Below are 18,392 nucleotides of genomic sequence, written 5' to 3' on the forward strand. Positions count from 1 at the left end.
CTCCAATACTCTGGCCACCTGATGCGAAGAGCCGACTCACTGGAAAAGACCCTGATGCTGGAAAAGACTGAGGGCAGGAGGAGAAGGGGGTGACAGAGGACGAGATGGTTGGATGGCATCACTGATTCAATGGACATGAGTTTGTGCAAACTCCAGGAAATAGTGAAGGACAGGGAAGCCTGGTGTGCTGTGGTCCATGGGGTTGAAAAGAGTTGGACATGACTGGGTGACTAAACAACAGCAGTGAGACCTGGTGATGGTTGGGTGAGGGGTGAGGAAGCAGGGAGTTTCCAGTGCCGGGAGGCCTGGAGGCCAGGAGGACGAGGGCCCAGGAATCCAAACAGGGGACCAGATGAGGGATGAAAGATGAAGTCCGTTTAGGTCACGGGAGCCGGAGGGCAGCTGGACCTCCAGGCAGGAGGGAGATGGGGCTGCAAAGGGCTCTGAGTCTGCGGTGGGGCCGTGGGAATGGGTGGGGGACATGGGGAGAGTTGGGGCGGCCAGCCCGGGGCCACGGAGTGGGGTCTGCAGCGGGGAGACACTGATGGAGGGGAGAAGGAAGGGGAGCCTGGGGGGATCAAAGGGGCACAGAAGAGGGAGTGGTCTCAGAGCCCTGGGAAGGGCAGCGGGGAGCCGGTGACAGCAGGCAGTGCTGGCCTGAGAGTCTGGCAACCAGGAGGTCACGGGTGGTGTGGAGGGGACGGAAGCCACGTGACAGGCAGCTGAGGAATGCATGGGACAGAGACAGGAAACGTGGGCAGGGCAGAGCCTGCAGATGGCATGGGGTGGGGCGGTAAAGCCCAGGAGAGGATGACCTTGATGGGGAGACACCCTTTCTGCTGTATAGCCACTGGGAGTGGGGAGGACCACGGTGGGTGCAGGCAGGGTGCCTGCCAGTCAGGACATGTCTACAGTGGCATTGCCTTGAACACACGCGCCCTGCAAATTCAGTCCTTTTTTGCCACGCAAAAGGAATATTGGCAAAACTTTCAGAATATACAGACACGCTTCCTCTGCCCCCTTTGCTGAGAACCACTCGCCAGTCCTTTCCTATCTTCACAGACCTTTCGCGACATTGATACTTGGAAATATGAGATGGCTCTTCACACACTGCTTTATATTCCTGTTCACGCTGTATGCAGTCTATTTCTCCAACAGCTTTTCAATAAGAAGCTCCATCACTTAGGGATCTAGTCCCTGTTTATCGAACATCTGGATGGTTTTCTGCCTTCTCGCTAAACCAAACAGGGCTTAAGATGGGCCTTTTGGATCCATGAAACTGCTAGGTCAAAGGACCTGCCTGCTGGCTCGTCACACTTGCACCCGTGTGGTCCACCTGCCCTCCTGGAGGCCCTCTGTTCACACTCTCCTCCAGCCACAAATTTTTTTCACACTCTTCTCAACAAAGTATTAACAATAAAAAAAACGTCTTTGCCAATTTGTTAATGAAAAATGGTATCCTTTGCTCTTTTAATTTTCATTTAGGAACGGAAAGGCGTCGTGTAAATTACCCACAGATAGTTGGAGGTCATGGGCAATTAAATGTAATTAATCCACAATGGAACTTTTCCGAAGTTACCGGGGATAGTTTATTTCCATCACCAGTAGAGGGCTCTGCAGTCCTACCGAATTATCAATTCCGGCCTAAAGATACATTTCACCCAACATGCGCTTTTTCAAGTTCTGGAAAGGTCTAGCCAACAGTCACTTCCCCATCCATGTGAATTTCATGGATTTGATCTTCTGTATTCTCCAAAGAAATGCTGTCAAACATCCACCATTAGGATGAGCTTCTCTTGGGTTGGGATATAATGGCTTAACGATGAAAACCAGTTTGTGTTTGGCACGCTTGAATTACTAATTAGATCTGCCCAAATGACCCTTGGAAGCTGTGGAAGTTCTTTCTGAAAGGGTGCTATTCTGCTTGCCACAGAGAACCCCAGGAAAACCCAGGTCTGTTTTTCAGGGGTTGTATCTTTACCAAACTGAAAAGGACAGTCCATCCAGCTAGCCAACCATCCGCCCGCCCTTCCATCCATCCATCCAAGCCACAGAGATTTGCTGAGCATCTGCAGTGGGAAGCAGGGAGGGCTGGGAAACACGGTCTCTGCCTGCAGAAGTGGCCTCTGTGTCTGAATGGGGGCTGTGGGCAGCCGGCAGTGGCCAGGCAGGAGCTGCCCAGCTGGGGAAGATCTGGGGCAGGGGGAGATTGGCGGGACGGTTGGGGGGGTGGGCGGGGAAGGCTCACTCTCCCGAACTATAGTCACTCGGATTCTGCTTCCATATTTAATATGTGAAGATGGCTTGTTCTCTATTTCCATTATTTAAAGACGATGATTTGTAAAATTTCTATTTCCCTGTATTATCTTTCATGTAATTGTAGAAGTTACTGGGTTGGCCAAAGAGTTTGTTCCGGTTTTCTCGTTACGCCAGATGAAAAACCTCCATGAACCTTTTGGCCAACCCAATACTCCACGTCCTTACTGGGTGTGAGCTGGGATAAACCGTGAATGTCAATTACAGGAAGAGCAGAGGTGGATTAAACAGTCCAGAGCTGGGCGGGGCTGCCCTGTGACGGGAAGGAAGGTCAACGGCGGCAGAGGAGAGGACCAGAAGGGAGCTGGGGACGGAGGCACAGCGGGTGGGCCGCGACAGGTGCATGCGGAAGCGGGTCAGTGCTGGTGATAGGAGCCCACGGGCCCCGCTGCTGGAGTCGGAGGAGGCTTCTGTCTGGAGGGTGCCAGGCGCCAGGCTTACAAGACCATCCAGGCTGTCTCCTGGAACCCCTTCCTCCAGGTTCACTCCCAGCTACACCAGAAATAACGGGTTCACGCCCATCCGCCTGACCTTGTGCCAACTCTGAGAAGCGCAGGAGTTAACACCTGGGCGCAAGGCCACGCTCACCTTCCCCAGGCACCGTTTAGCCGCATTTAGGGCACCCCCTTCTTGAAGGGTTTTCAAATTAGCTAAAAATCCTTTAGTGCCTGTGCCATTGTCCCTGCTCACCCCTACTGCCCACCACAGAGCAAGAGCAGATGCGGACCGCGCTTGGCAGCCCTCAGCCGATCCTGTGCCCCTCGTGGTGCCTGGGGGCATCCTCATGGCAGGAGGCACTCTGGGGCATCTGCGGTTGGGACCCACCCTCCCCTCAGAGCCGCCCATCCTCCCTGGGGTAGTGGGACGCTCTCACTGCCACTGAGAACTAAAACTGCTCTAAAATAGAAAGTCTGTGGTTAAAAAAAAAAGAGGTTTTGATGACTTTCAGTTCAATTCAGTTCAGTCGCTCAGTCGTGTCTGACTCTTTGCGACCTCATGGACCACAGCATGCCAGGCCTCCCTGTCCATCACAACTCCCAGAGCTTGCTCAAACTCATGTCCATAGAGTCGGTGATGCCATCCAACCATCTCATCCTCTGTGGTCCCGTTCTCCTCCCGCCTTCAATCTTTCCCAGCATTAGGGTCTTTTCCATTGAGTCAGCTCTTCACATCAGGTGGCCAAAGTATTAGAGTTTCAGCTTCAGCATCAGTCCTTCCACTAAATATTCAGGACTGATTTCCTTGGGGATGGACTGGCTGGATCTCCTCGATGCCCTCTCTGTGGTCCCGCAGGAGGGCCCCGCTTCCTGACAGCAGCCGCTCAGGGCTCACACCTGGCCCCCTCCTCCCGCCCTGGTGCCTCTATTTCCACACCTGATGCTCCACCAGAGCAGCCATCTCCTGCTTCTCTCTTCCTCTCCTCTCCTCCTTCACTGAACCCCCGCCATCCCCATTTGAGCAGCTCTGTTTCGGGGTGGGGGGTCAGGTGTAGGTCTTTGCTCTGTCCTTACTGAATTTCACCTTGTAAAGGCAGGGCTAACATACTTGTTCTGTTTATTATACATCTGTTTTATTTTTAAAATCATCCACGAATATCCACGATGTCTTTGGGTTATTAACCAGGAGTAGAGGTCTCTGTGAGCTGCAGAGATGTAACTGGCGGGGCTCCCCTTCTCCTGCCTCCTGGGCCAGCTGTTTATAACAGCACATCTGGGTGAGATCCCTTGGCCGGCTGCCACAGGCTGTTGGCTGGGAGCCCAGCAAGGAGCCCTGGTGGGAGGTGCTCAGGCACGAGCAACGTCTCAGCTCCCTTGGGTCCAGATTCGCAGGCCAGTGCAGGCCAGGTGGCCTTGACCCTGGCCTGGTGGCTGCCTTAGCCCTGCTCTCTGAAGCCTCCCTCTGAGTCCAGCCCTTGGTGGGTGAGGTCTCCAACAGAGGAGGAAGAGGAGGAAGCAAGGACCCCAGGGAGGGGGACTGTCTCTCCCAGATCTGAGGAGAGAGGATGTTCTGCTCAGGCCTGCCCTCTGGGGTGCCCTGGCCTCTCCTTGGCTTTCTCCCAGGCTGTCTGGAGGGTCAGGGAAGGGGGAATCCTGAAGGCATGGAGACAGCGGGACCGCCAACAGGATGCTAAAGTCTCTAGTTTCTTCACCTTCTCAGGCTGAAATGTCCCCAGCTGATACTCTAGCCCAAGAATGGCCTTTGCGGTGGTTCAAGGGCAGAGATCTCACAGGGCTGGGGACTACCCAGGCTGCACTCCCCCAGAGGCCAGCTGGGGACCAGGTGATGGCTTCTGAGTCACACCTAGGCTTAAATCCAGATGCCAGCCCCATAGTTCTCTTGTGTGTGCAAAATAAGTCGCTTCAGTCGTGTCTGACTCTTTGTGACCTCATGGGCTGTAGCCCATCAGGCTTCTCTGTCCATGAGGATTCTCCAGGCAAGAATACTGGAGTGGGTTGCCATGCCCTTCTCCAGGGGATCTTCCTGACCCAGGATTGAACCTACATCTCCTATGTCTCCTGCATTGGTAGGCAGGTTCTTGATCACTAGCACCACCTTAGCGCCAACTAAGAGAAGCCTTAGTTCTCTTGTACTTTTGGTCAAACTAAGCACTGTGTGCCTCAGTTTTCTGGTCTGTAAAATGAGCACATTAATTCTTGCCTCACCAGGAGTTGGGGCAATCAAAAGGGAAAGTGAATAGAAAACTCCTTGGCACTGGTGCTGAACTCCTGGCCAGACAACTCGAGTCCTCCTCGAGCCTTCATCCTCTGATCAACCATCACAAAACAGCAGAGGAGGCTGGCACCTTGCCTTGATAGCTTTTGTCCAAAACATATCTATTAAATATGAATCACTTATCCCCTTGGGCTGCAGCTACTGAAGCCCGTGCTCTAGAGCCGATGCTTCACAAAAAGAGAAGCCGCTTTAATGAGAAGCCAGGGTACCGCACCTAGAGAATAGCCCCCACTTGCCGCAACTAGAGAAAGCCCACACTCAGCAATGAAGACCCCGTGCAGCCAAAAATAATAAACAAAAAATCATTTATCCCACAGTTCTTAACCGTTAGATGCATTTCTAATATGTCTTAACTAAACAGATGTATTGGAAAAGGAAATGGCAACCCACTCCAGTATTCTTGCCTGGAGAATCCCATGGACAGAGGAGCCTAGCAGGCTATATAGTCCAGGGGGTTGCAAGAGTCGGACACGACTTAGTGACTAAACCACCACCACCAAACAGATGTATATTCCTTCCCCCATCTAGCCTTACTGGAAGGGAGAATTTTAAGTGACAATTGTTTGCTTGTACTGTACACACATTTGCGGGAGGAACGCACTGGATTTATTGTGTGTAGACTAAAGGAACCGTCCCATAATAATGAGAACAGAATAGAATGTTTTGTCAAATTATTTTCAATTTTTTTGTAGAAAATTTGAATTTGTGCTTGGAAAACAAATCAGAGACTCGTTTCACCAGCGTGTTTCCACATGCACAGGGTTTTGTGGGAGAGGTAAACGCCTCCAGGCAGAAGCGATGTTTTCTAAGAGTTGCGTTCTTAGCGCTGCAGAGAGGAACTCAGCCACAGGAATTCTTTAAGAGAAGACGTGATGAGTAACCAGGCCCTTCTGTTATTTCACCTCCTCAAGCAAATGCCTCAGATCCGAATTTTGCTGCCCTCAGGCCCACGTAACATGCCCACGTGTGGGGCTCTCCGCATTTCTCTGATTAATTAAAAGCAAGTACCTCTTTGCAATGCAGATAGCTGCTCTGCAGTCCTGCCAGGGCACTGTGGCTCAGTGCACGTGATTTTTAATTGAATGACTCCCACTCCCGAGACCTCTGGGCCTTCCATTAATCACTTACACACACAGTAAAGGTGAAGCGTAATGAGGTGTGTGTCAGGCCCTTCGACGCGGAGTACACAGGCTATATCCACATCTTGATGATCTGACATCCAGCATTTTGTGCTCCACAGAATGCCCATTTGCAATGATTCAAATTAATGCCAAGACAGCTTGTCTGATATCAAGACAAACTTCTCAGCAGCAGGAGCAAATAAAACAACCATGCCCTTGGCTTTGCCCTAGAGTCTGAACGACAGAGCCTTTTGGTGGGTGGAGAAGAGAGGCTTAATTCAGAAGCTGAATAATGCGGTGTTAGGCCTGGAGCCTCTGCACCCAGACTGATCAGGCTCATGCCACGGCACTGCAGCCCTGGAAAACTACTTAGATGCTGTGTACCTCAGTTTCTTAAATCAGCAAAATGGGTGTAACAATACTGCCCACCTCCTAAGGTTACTGTGAGGACTGACTGAGTTAACACAGAGAGGGGTAAGGTCTGTGATGCCCAGATGCTCATGAAATACCAATGTTTTTACACTTATGTGCTTCTGTTGGTTACTTAACAATGTCAACAAAATCCGGCATTTAGAATGAGTTCCCTGGGGCGTTCTTCTGGGCAAGAGGATGAGTTTTACCTTTCCTCTGAAGAACTCAGTGCTTTGAGCTTGGTGATTAAGTACACAGAGGCCACAAGTGAAGCTGCTGGGCTTCACATTCCAGCTCACCTCCAAGTTCTTGGTTAACCTTGCATGCATGCATGGGGGAAGATTCCAAGAAGCTCAGTGGAAAGCAACAGCTGGAAAAGTAAAACAACTGAGCACATACCTTAGCTTCTGCCAAGTTAAAGGAACTTGGTAAACAGCTCAAGATTCCCACTGAAACCTCAAAGTAAAGACAAGCTTCCAGGACTAAGAGCAAAATCAAAATAGACCTTCACTAATGAAATGGAAAACAAAACTTCTGCAAGTTCAAGTTGATCAGCCAGTAATTTAACCTCCTGTTAGAACTAAGCCCAGCATGCTTCAGGGTGTCAACAACATATTATCCACAATGTCTAATCTACAATAAAAACTTATTAATTATACAATGAAACAGGCCTCCATGATGGCTCAATGGGTAAAGAATTCACCTGCAGTGCAAGAGACACCGGAGATGTGGGTTCGCTCCCTGGGTTGGAAAGATTCCCTGGAGGAAATGGCAACCCACTCCAGTATTCTTGCCTGAAAAATCCCATGGACAGAAGAGCCTGGTGGGCTACAATCCATGGGGTCACAAAGAGTCAGACACAGTCGCAAAGAGCATGACCATGATACAACAGAGTGATACAATATGAAGAAAAAGAAACATGTGACACATAGGAAAAAAAGCAGTCAAACAGAAACAAACCCCAAGATGTCCTGACTCGTGCAGTGTGGGGTCCACATGGCTGGGAGGAGAAATCCCGCTGCCATCACTTCCTCCTTTTTGTCTATTAGGAGAAGACAGCTGCTCGCGTGTAACCATCTCCCTTAAAAGCAGGTGCAGAGCTAACACCTAGCTCCATGTACTGGATAATACCTATTACGGGTGTGTCTTGATGGAGTCAAAGCTGCTTACCCGGCATTCTAGCAACCAAACGTGAACTGAACAGCCGGACAACCTTGAAGAACTCAACCAAATGAAAATGAAATCCTGTCCAGTTTTAATACTAGATATAAATATGTGGGGCTTCCCTGGTGGTCCAGTGGCTAAGACACTGCATTCCCAATGCAGGGGGGCCTGGATTCAACCCCTGGTGGGGGAGCTAGATCCCACGCGCCATAACTAAGAGTTTAAATGCCACAACTAAAGATCCATGTGCTGCAACTAAGACCCGAATAGCCAAATAAAACATGTAAATAAAAATAAATATTAAATAAATATACATTCAGTGTCAGAATACTCTAAAACTTGGCAATCCTGTGTGTATATATATATATATGTATATTTTGCCTCTATCTATCTATTAATATATATCTATATATCCTAGCTTCCCAGGTGGCTCAGTGGTAAAGAACTTGCCTGTTCAATGCAGGAGAAGTGAATTCTATCCCTGGGTCAGGAAGATTCCATGGAGAGGGAAATGGCAACCCACTCCAGTATTCTTGCCTGGGAAAACCTGTGGACAGAGGAGCCTGGCGGGTTACAGTCCATGGGCTCGCAGAAGAGTTGGACACAATTTAGCAACTGAACAAGAACAGCAGTCTATCCATCCAAATTATGTCACAGAAGCATAGCTTTTAGGGCTGACAGTATCGTTTGATTTGACTCCTTTATTTTGGTGATGATAAAACAGAGCCCTGGGGAGGTGAAGAGTTTGTCTAAGATCCCAGGGCAGGGTTGCGTAGCATCTTTTTGGACCCTGCTACCTGACACTGGGCTGTTGTTCAGTCACTAAGTCCTGTCTGACTCTTTGCCACCCCATGGACTGCAGCACACCGGGCTTCCCTGTCCTTCACTATCTCCTAGAGTGTGCTGAGATTCATGTCCACTGAATCTGTGATGCTATGTAACTGAATATCTACACTACTCTGGTCAGCTTAGATTGCTGTGGGTTCCTCCTTATATTGGATATGAGGAGCTGATGGCAATTCAAAAGCCATGTGAGAAAGAATACCCCCAAATGCAAATATCTGATGCCGTTATTGGAGGGAGGTGGGCTGAAAAAAGATTTAATTTTTAAGGAGACGTGAGCACTGCAGGAGGGAAGATGTGAGCATTCCCATGACAGAGGAGGCTGATCAGAACGGCACAGTAGGGTGCTTACCAAGAGAGAAGCTGTGTCTGGCTGTTGGATGCTCAGCGAGATGCAATAATAAAGTAATTACTGGAGAATGCAAAGGGGATGTTTAAGAGGGACGTGCATGTCAGTTAAGGAAAGGGTCTGTGCCAGGTGACTTAAAGAAATTGTTGTTGTCATTCGGTCACTAAGTCATGTCTGGCTCTTTGCGACCCTGTGAACTGCAGCCTGCCAGGCTTTCCAGTCCTCCACTGTCTCCCGGAGATGGTGGACAAACTCATGTTCATTGAGGTGGTGATGCCATCTAACCATCTCACCTTGCAGCATTTGAAAATGTAATATGAAAGGAGGAGGAGAACTGGAGACCGGGAAATGTGACAAATACCTTGAAGACCACGTGCAGCATCATCTGGAGGCCATTCTTGCCTGGGTATTTCCCAGTAATGTTGGCGGCAGACAGGTTGAAGAGGTTGGCTCCTGTTTCGGTACAGATGGCATGGACCAGCATCTTCTTCCCCACCCCAGACGGTCCGGCCAACAGCAGGGACTTCACCAAAGGGGCTTTCTCATGCACGGCTGCAGAGCCTAAAAAAAGGCAGAAGCAGAGGCTCTAAGATCCTGCCAAAAAAACAAGTGGTTCTTAGGTCAGGCTCCCGCAAGGCCGTGACTCCGCGGCGTGACCCCAGTCTCGACAATAGTGATGGATGTGTTGAAAGCGTTCTCACCAGGGGCGCGCCTCCTGTCTCAGCCGGCTCGGTGACACCTTTGATTTGTATGTCAAGGTGGAACTGTCGGGTCTCCTTGGGTGTCCAATACATCACTTCTCTCTTACCCTCACCCCAGCATTCTCCCTAAACTTGTAATTGTAACGAACATTCCTGCGATAACTCAGCTCCGGCATTCTGTGGGGAGGGGGCAGGGGAGTCTCTGTCAGCAACAGCACTGCACCCTTTGAAGGCTTGGGAAGATGAATGAGAAGCGGCCAGGAAGATATAGGGGGAAAGGGGGGAAAACGGAGGTCCAGCTGGTGGTAGCCTGGGCTTTAAAAACTTTTTATTTTACATTGCGGTACAGTCGATTAACAATGCTGGGTTGGCTTCAGGTTCAGTTACACATACGTGTGCACCTATCCTTTTTCAAGTTCTCTTCTCCTTTAGGTGAGGACAGAGTATTGAGCAGAGGTCCCTGTGTTATGCAGGAAGCTTGTGTTGGTTTCTCCTGCCCTGGGGTCTGGCCTGTCGCTGGGAGCAGAGTGAACACGACCCTTGATAATGAAATGACGCGACTCATCAGGTCACTCGGAGGTCTCTGGCTTTTGCTCTTCACCACACCGTCCATCTCCTTTGAGTCCAGACTGGGACTCAGGTTTGATCTCTCCCATCATTCTGAACACGATCAGAGCACATGTTGGCTCTAACTAGTTAGTGGATGGAATGAAAGCCTGTAGAGTGCTGCAGTCAGAACGTCCGTTGTCACACTCCTCTGCTTTGGGTCCACTGCTGGGCTCTTCTGGGTCAGCTGGAAATATATCAATATTCTAAGTACGACTGTGCTTCTCTTTCTTTGTGTGTGATCGACAAGACACAGGGAATCGATTTGTGTCATCAGAAAGAAGGTTTATGGTTACACAGAAGCCTGGAAAGTAGTTTAGTGCACGTTCTCTCTAAAGTGAAATAACCCGGGCACGTTGCATCAGCAGTTGGAGAGGGTGACGATACCGTGTTATGATGAAGTAGACCCGATTCCACGACGGCAGAGAGAGGCCGTCCAGACAAAGGATCTCTCACCCTGGCAGTGGCACCCTGAACAGTCAGGCTGACACACACACTCCCTTTTGTGACCGGATGCTATTACAGACATATGGTATTTAGACGGAGCCCTTGCAATCTGCCACGGGAGCGAGTTTCTCTGACTTGCTGGTAGGCTGCAAACCCGAAAACAGGTAACAAAGGCCCCGCTGGGTCTGTGGCTTGGGTTGGGCAGACCGCCATGAGGACTCCAGGTTTCTCAGTGACGAAAGGAGGGTCCGGGCAGGATGCATCCTGGGCACACTTCTTCCTGGGACCCTCAAGGCGGCCTGGAGACGACGCCCCTCATCTGTCGATGATGCAGATCCACCACAGCCTGATTGGTGAAGCGTTCCCTGAAAATCCTGTCACCTCTTGGTGTTCTTGGCTCTCTACTGCCTTCCATCACTCTGTGATGGGGGTTTAGGGCGCATCTGTTTATTTACGTGGATCCTGTAAGCGTTGTATATTGATTTTATTGACCCCAAATATGCTGATCCACAAGGATTATGTACTCGTTTATGTTATATATGCATCTTATTTGTGTTGACCCCAGGGCTTCCCCTGTGGCTCAGCTGATAAAGAGTCTGCCTGCAATGCGGGAGACCTGGGTTCGATCCCTGGGTCAGGAAGATCCCCTGGAGAAGGGAAAGGCTCCCCACTCCAGTATTCTGGCCTGGAGAATTCCATGAACTGTGTAGTCCATGGGGTTGCAAAGAGTCAGACATGACTGAGCGACTTTCGCTTTCTTTGGAGATGGAAATGGCAACCCAGTCCAGGACCCTGCCTAGAAAATCCCATGGACAGAGGAGCCTGGTAGGTTACAGTCTATGGGATAGCAAAGAGTCGGACACGCCTGAGCAACTTGCACTGCACCTGTTGACCCCTAATTCCACGTACTACTTCTGACGAGAAGTTGAAAGAAGAATGAGCTTTTTCTTGCCAATAGGTTTAGGTTCTTTTTTAAGTTGTTCATTTATTCATTTTTGGCTGTGCTGGGTTTTCACCGCTGCGCGAGCAGCTTTCTCAAGTGGTGGTGAGCTGGGACTCCTCTCTCGTTGTGGTGTGAGGGCTTCCCGTGGCAGTGGCTTCTCCTGCTGTGGAGCATGGGTCCTAGGGCCCTCAGGCTTCAGTAATTGCTGCACCTGAGCTCAGGAGTGGCGGCTCCAAGGCTCTGGAGCTCAGGCTCAATAGCTGTGGTGCATGGGCTTAGTGCCTCCGATCTTCCGAGATCAGGGATGGAACCTGCGTCCCCTGCATTGGCAGGCAGATTCTCCCTGGAATCAGCAGGCAAGTCTTGAACTTTAAGTTCGTATTTAAGTCAAAGTGGAGGGACTTCCCTGGCGGTCTAGGAGCTCAGTCTCCTTGTTGCCACTGCAGGGGGACGGGGTTTCATCCCTGGTGGGGGAACTAAGATCCCACCTGCCATGTGATGCAGCAAAAAAAAAAAAAAAGTGGAATAAGATAAGAAGTGTCCAAACTATTCCCATCTCACTTTAAAGCAAATTAAACAAACAAAACGCGATTTATAGTTCAGGATGGTCATCAGAGCACGGCCTGGCCGGGGTTACTGCCCCTGCCCCTGCCCCAGTGACTCAGGTCACACATAGACCAAAGTCATGAGAACACACACAAAAGCGAAGGAGGGCAGCAGGTACTTCTTATGGCAAGCCCAGACTTCCCTGCAGACTCTGGTCTGTTTGGACAATCGTGACTGACCCTCAGTGGAAGCTGGTGGAATCTTGATTCTTTCCATCTATGAAATATAGCTCCGCTGAAGGGCTGGCTCTACTAAGGACCTGGCAACAGAGCCTGTGCGTAAAAGGCAAGCTTAACCTCAGGCTGAGCTTACTTTGAATGGCAGGGGCTTGCTTTGTCTATCTTCTCCAGAGTTTGGCCATCAGGAATTTCAGCCCAGAAGGTTCAGCAGCCATGACATGAAAGCAACTTAAATGTCCATCAGCAGAGGACTGGGTAGAGAAGATGTGGATACACACAATGGAATACTACTCAGCCATAAAAGGAATGAAACCGGGCCACCTGCAGAGACGCAGATGGACCCGGAGAGAGTTACACAGGGTGAAGTACGTCGGAAGGAGAAAAACAAATACTGTATATTAACTCACAGTTTCCCTAGTGGCTCAGATGGTAAAGTGTCTGTCTGCAATGCAGGAGAGCTGGGTTTGATCCCTGGGTCGGGAAGATCCCTTGGAGAAGGGAATGGTAAACCACTCCAGTACTCTTGCCTGGAGAATCCCATGGACGGAGGAGCCTGGTAGGCTACAGTCCATGGGGTCGAAAAGAGTCGGACATGACTGAGCAACTTCACTTTCACTTTTGACTCATATGTGGAATCTATAAAAATGGTATAGATGATCTTACTTGCAAAGCAGAAATAGAGACACAGATGTGGAGAACAAATGTATGGATATTAAGGGGGAAAGTGGGGGGAGACTGGGACTCACATATACACTGTTGATACCATGTGTGAAATAGATAACTCATGACAATATTCTGTATAGCATACGGTACAGGGAACTCTACTTAAGGGACTGTGGTGACCTGAACGGGAAAGAATCCAAAAGGGGAGGGGATGTATCTGTATGTACGGCTGATTCACTTCGTTGTACAGTAGAAACACAACACTGTAAAGCCACTATACGCCAATAAAAGGAAAAGAATGCTAAGAAGACACTCAAATGTGCTGCAGCTGTGCTTCCCAGGCAGTGCCTTCCCGGGTGCTCTGGATGCCTCAGTCCAGCGCAACGACCCTTAATCACAGTTCTCGGTGGGAAGGGTTAAGCTGCAGTGCACGTCGACGACAGCCAGGAAGACACGAGCAGACACCCCTGCTTCTGGCACAGGCACAGCGGGGCAGGAGGAGCCCTTACCTAGTGGCAGGATCGCGTACAGGGTGACGAGCTGTCGGACATCCAGGAGGGACGGCATGGGTTCTATGGACACCTGGCGAAGGCTCGTCCCCAGGTAGCTGTACTCACCTGGGGCGAAAAGAAACAGAGGGTGAATGAACTGGAAACTATGCCCGTCTGAGCCGCGTAGTTTAGTCGTTTGCAGAATTAACAAGTGAAGACTCTCGAGGATCCCTTGGACTGCGAGGAGATCCAACCAGTCCATCCGAAGGGAAACCAACCCTGAATATTCACTGGAAGGACTGACACTGAAGCTCCAATGCTTTGGCCACCTGATGTGAAGAGCCAACTCACTGGAAAAGACCCTGATGCTGGGAAAATTCAAAGGCAAAAGGAGACGGGGGCAGCAGAGGATGAGATGGTTGGATGGCATCACTGACTCAATGGACGTGAACTTGAGCAAACTCTGGGAGATACTGGAGGACAGAGGAGTCTGGCATGTTACAGTCCGTCGGGTCACAAAGAGCTGGACATGACTTACCAACTGAACAACAACAACAAAAATGAACAGAGAATACAAATTTAATATTTCTGAGCAAATATAACTGTATTATGGAAGAGTCATCATGACTCTTGGAACTTTTTAGATAAAGGCTTGAAGAAAAACTTCCAGCCACAGAAACATTTCTATACTCACTACAGTAACTGGGAATTATGTTGAGTATGACTAACCTCCTAGTATTTTAAAAAATAACCTTTGAATGTTACGTACGTGAAGAGCAAGTGCTATAATGAAGAACATATAAAGTAAATTAAAACACAACAGGTTTGGTTTAATTTCTATTCCAAGAGATTATGTCTAACATTTGCACAAACTTTAAAAATAACTTATTTAAAATGGATGTGAAATTTGTATTGGAGGTGTGTAAATCTGAACCCGAAATGCAATCATTTGAAAGGAAGGATCTGAGTCTAATTTAGGATAAACAGAAATATCTCCTTTTGAGGGTGATATTCATTAACATTTTTATCATTTTTAAAGGATTACCAAAGGAATAATATCGAAATAAATCTTTACAGGTTTAATTAGAAGGCTTCAAAGAGCTTAATTGTAACTAGTCATAAATCTGAAGTGTTATTTTCCAACTAATTTAGATAAGGTCACCAGGAAAATTACTTTGGCTGTCTCCATTTGTCATGAGGATGGACTTTTACATGGTCACTTGATTCTCTCTTGATCTGTACCTGAATCTGAAGAAAAAATATTTCATAAATGAATCAAAATTTCTTGGTTTTTTTTCTTTTCATAACACTTGGGATCTTGCAGAGCTCAATGTTATATATGCTCGACAAATACCTTTATGTGTGTATGAAAACACTGAAAGTACATTAATACATTCATGTGCCTATGAAGTCCTGGAAATATTGAGGGCTTTAAAGCATTTTCAAGTGCTAAGAAAATGAGAGTTAAAAACTAGATAATGATTGCGGTTTTGTTGTGAATGACAGCCTTTCAAAGCCTCCACACGAAACGAGTCCTTGGCAAGGACAGTGGTCTTGGTGAAGGAGATGACTGATAACGAAAGCTCGCCTTATGGCTTCTGAGCCCCGCGCTCTGAAACGAGCAGGCGATAAACACAAGAGTGGTTAATTTCGCCCTCACTGCAGCAGGAAGGCTCCTGCAGCCAAGGTTCAATCCAGCACGTCTTGCTGTAAACATGGCATTGCAGGGGGATGTGAAAGTGACCCCCTTTTCCTGCTTAAGTAAATCGAACCTAATACCCAGGCGTGCCCTGTTTTGTAGACCCCCAGCAGATTTTATTTAGACAAATGAAGTTGAACTGGTGGGTGCTGGTTCCAAGACAGGGAAGGACCCTTCGCCAGGTGATGAGACTCATTCCGAAAGCAGGTTACTATGTTTTGCTATTTCCTAGCATGCAAGCTGTAATCAACTTTTCCCATGGACTCACTCAGTACTTAGCGACTTCAGGATTCCTTGCAGACACGAGGTCTTCCATGAGGGAGGGAAGACGGAAATAGTGGATGAAAAGGCACTGGAGAAAGAAAGCATGAAAAAGGGCAAGGAAGCCGAGGACAACAGCAGGGAGAGGAACAGGAACGTGTCCTCTTAAAATCCATATGTGGAAGCCCCGACTCCCAGTATCTCAGAATGTGACCTTCTTTGGAAATAGGGTCGTGGCAGAGGAAACGAGCTAAGCTGAGGTTCTTAGGGTGGTTGTTGTTTACTTGCTAAGTCGTGTCCGACTCTTTTGCGACCCCCTGGACTGTAGCCCATCAGGCTCCTCTGTTCATGGGGTTTTCCAGGCAAGCATATTGGAGTGGGTTGCCATTTCCTTCTCCAGGGGATCTTCTCAACCCAGGGATCGAACCCGCGTCTCCTGCATTGGCTGGTACATTCTTTATCACTCAGCCACTGTGAAAGCCCCACACATAGGGTATAGAAAGCCTAAAATCTCCCTTTAGCTTTGGCTCTAAGAAACACTTAAAATGTGTCTCAGTGGGGCTTCCCTGGCTACTCATTATAAAGAATCCGCCTCCCAACGCAGGTGACATGGGTTCAATCCCTGATGGATTCTTAGGGTGAGTCCTAATCCAGTAAGGGTGTCCTTTATAAAAAGGGGACATTTGGAGAAAGACACACACACAAACAGGGAGGAGGTCACGTGAGGATGAAGGCAGAGACGGGAGATACAGCAGAAGCCAAGGAGCGCCAGCAAACCACCCGGGTAGGATAACAAATGCAGGGATGAGGCCAGCACAGGCCATGTGAGCCCAAGGACACTTGGTCTCCAGGGGGCAGGGGCCCAGGGAGCAGGACAGAGGGGGAGCCGGAAGAGCGCAGAGCTTCTAAAAAGAACCAGCACCGCTGACACCTTGGCCTTGGACTTCTGGCCTCCAGAGCTGGGAGAGTAATTTTCTGGTGTTTAAGCTGCCCCCTCTGCCCCTCTGTGGTTCCTGTTACAGCAGCCCCGGCGAATGAACACAGAAAGAGGAAATAAATGCAGAGAACAGGAACATACAAGCACACAAGAAATAATGAGAAACAGGGACTTCCTTGGTGGTCCAGGGGCTAAGACTTTGCATTCCCAATGAGGGGGACCCGGGGTTCGAACCCTGGTCAGGGAACTAGATCCCACATACTGCAGCCAAGGCCTGGTACAGCCAAATAGATAAATAAATATTGAACAAAAAGTCCTCTTGTTGACAAACCCTGAGCCCGCGGAAGGCTGGGTGAGACCCCAGCGACACAGAGAGACAGCCAGCTCTGTGCCAGCATGGCCTTGGATACCCCATCTCCTCACTCATTAAACTCTCACAGGAACTGAGGGAGGCACTTGCTGTTGTTATCCTCATAGTCATGGAAACTGAGGCACAGAAAGGACCAGCATCGCAGAGAGCAGCAGCTTCAGAGGGCGGGAGGGGGGAGACATTCCCAGCCCGAGCGGGGAGCTGGTAAGTGGGTCTCTGTCGGTGGGCATCAGCCCTGTGTCCTGGAGGACGAGGAGAGGAGAGAGAGCCCTGGATGACAGAGGGTCCTGGGCAGGCAGGAGTGGCCCCCATGGGAGCCATGGGGTCTTGGAGGGCACCAGAATATCTCCCCAGCCTTTGGATGCTCCCTGGGAATTGGAGGCCTTGATAGCTGGGGTAGTGATGGGGCTCATAGTTCAGTTCAGTTCAGTTCAGTCGCTCAGTCGTGTCCTTCTCTTTGCCACCCATGGACTGCAGCACGCCAGGCCTCCCTGTCCATCACCAACTCCTGGAGTTTACTCAAACCCATGTCCATTGAGTCAGTGATGCCATTCAACCATCTCATCCTCTGTCACCCCCTTCTCCTCCCGCCCTCAATCTTTCCCAGCATCAGGGTCTTTTCCAAGGAGTCAGTTCTTCACATCAGGTGGTCAAAGTATTGGAGTTTCAGCTTTAGCATCATTCCTTCCAAAGAACACCCAGGACTGATCTCCTTTAGAATGGACTGGTTGGATCTCCTTGCAGTCCAAGGGATTCTCAAGAGTCTTCTCCAACACCCCAGTTTAAAAGCATCAATTCTTCGGTGCTCAGCTTTCTTTAGAATCCAACTTTCACATCCATACATGACTACTGGAAAAACCATAGCCTTGACTAGACGGACCTTTGTTGGCAAAATAGTCTCTCCTTTTAAATATACTGTCTAGGTTGGTCATAACTTTTCTTCCAAGGAGCAAGCGTCTTTTAATCTCATGGCTGCATTCACCATTTGTGGTGATTTTGGAGACCAAGAAAATAAAGTCTGACACTGTAAGAAGAACTGAATTTGAATAACTTCGGTAGCTTAGCAGCTGTGATGCTAAATGACAGTGATATAAAGGGTAAGGAAACACATTCTCTCTGGCATACCTGAGCTTGCGGTGGGAGCTGGCTTTTGGGCACAGGGCCAGTGCTCAGAGCTGGGCAGATGTGGAGGGGCACAGCAAGGAACCAGGCGGTGGCAGGGGGGAGGGTTGGGAGCTGAGCCTTGGGGGGCCAGACATGGTGAACTTGAATGTCCTCTCTGCTGAGTCTCTTTCAGTCCTAGCTGCTATGACCCTAGTGGGTTCTGGGATTTGCATGGTGTTGAGAAGAGAGTGGAATTACACATGCTGCTGCGAAGTCGCTTCAGTCATGGCTGACTCTGTGCGACCCCATAATGGCAGCCCACCAGGCTCCCCCGTCCCTGGGATTCTCCAGGCAAGAACACTGGAGTGGGTTACATGCTAAGCCCCCCAAACAACTCCAGCCTGGATGGGGAATTGGCGAGGCACAGACCACTTGCCCTGCTTGTCCA

At 49.4% G+C, this 18,392-nt stretch overlaps 1 protein-coding gene across 1 annotated transcript in view; it reads right to left on the reverse strand.

The window, feature by feature from the left end:
- The window catches only part of IQCA1 (IQ motif containing with AAA domain 1), a 185,278-nt gene that overhangs the window by 28,493 nt on the left and 138,393 nt on the right, over positions 1–18,392 (reverse strand). The window contains exons 14-15 of the mRNA XM_055586542.1: positions 13,592–13,699; positions 9,299–9,498 (exon numbers count right to left, since the gene is read on the reverse strand). Coding sequence (XP_055442517.1) covers positions 9,299–9,498; positions 13,592–13,699 — 308 coding nt within the window. The remainder of the gene's footprint in view (positions 1–9,298; positions 9,499–13,591; positions 13,700–18,392) is intronic.

The sequence above is a fragment of the Bubalus kerabau genome, chromosome 6 (assembly GCF_029407905.1).
Source record: "Bubalus kerabau isolate K-KA32 ecotype Philippines breed swamp buffalo chromosome 6, PCC_UOA_SB_1v2, whole genome shotgun sequence".
NCBI lineage: Eukaryota > Metazoa > Chordata > Mammalia > Artiodactyla > Bovidae > Bubalus > Bubalus kerabau.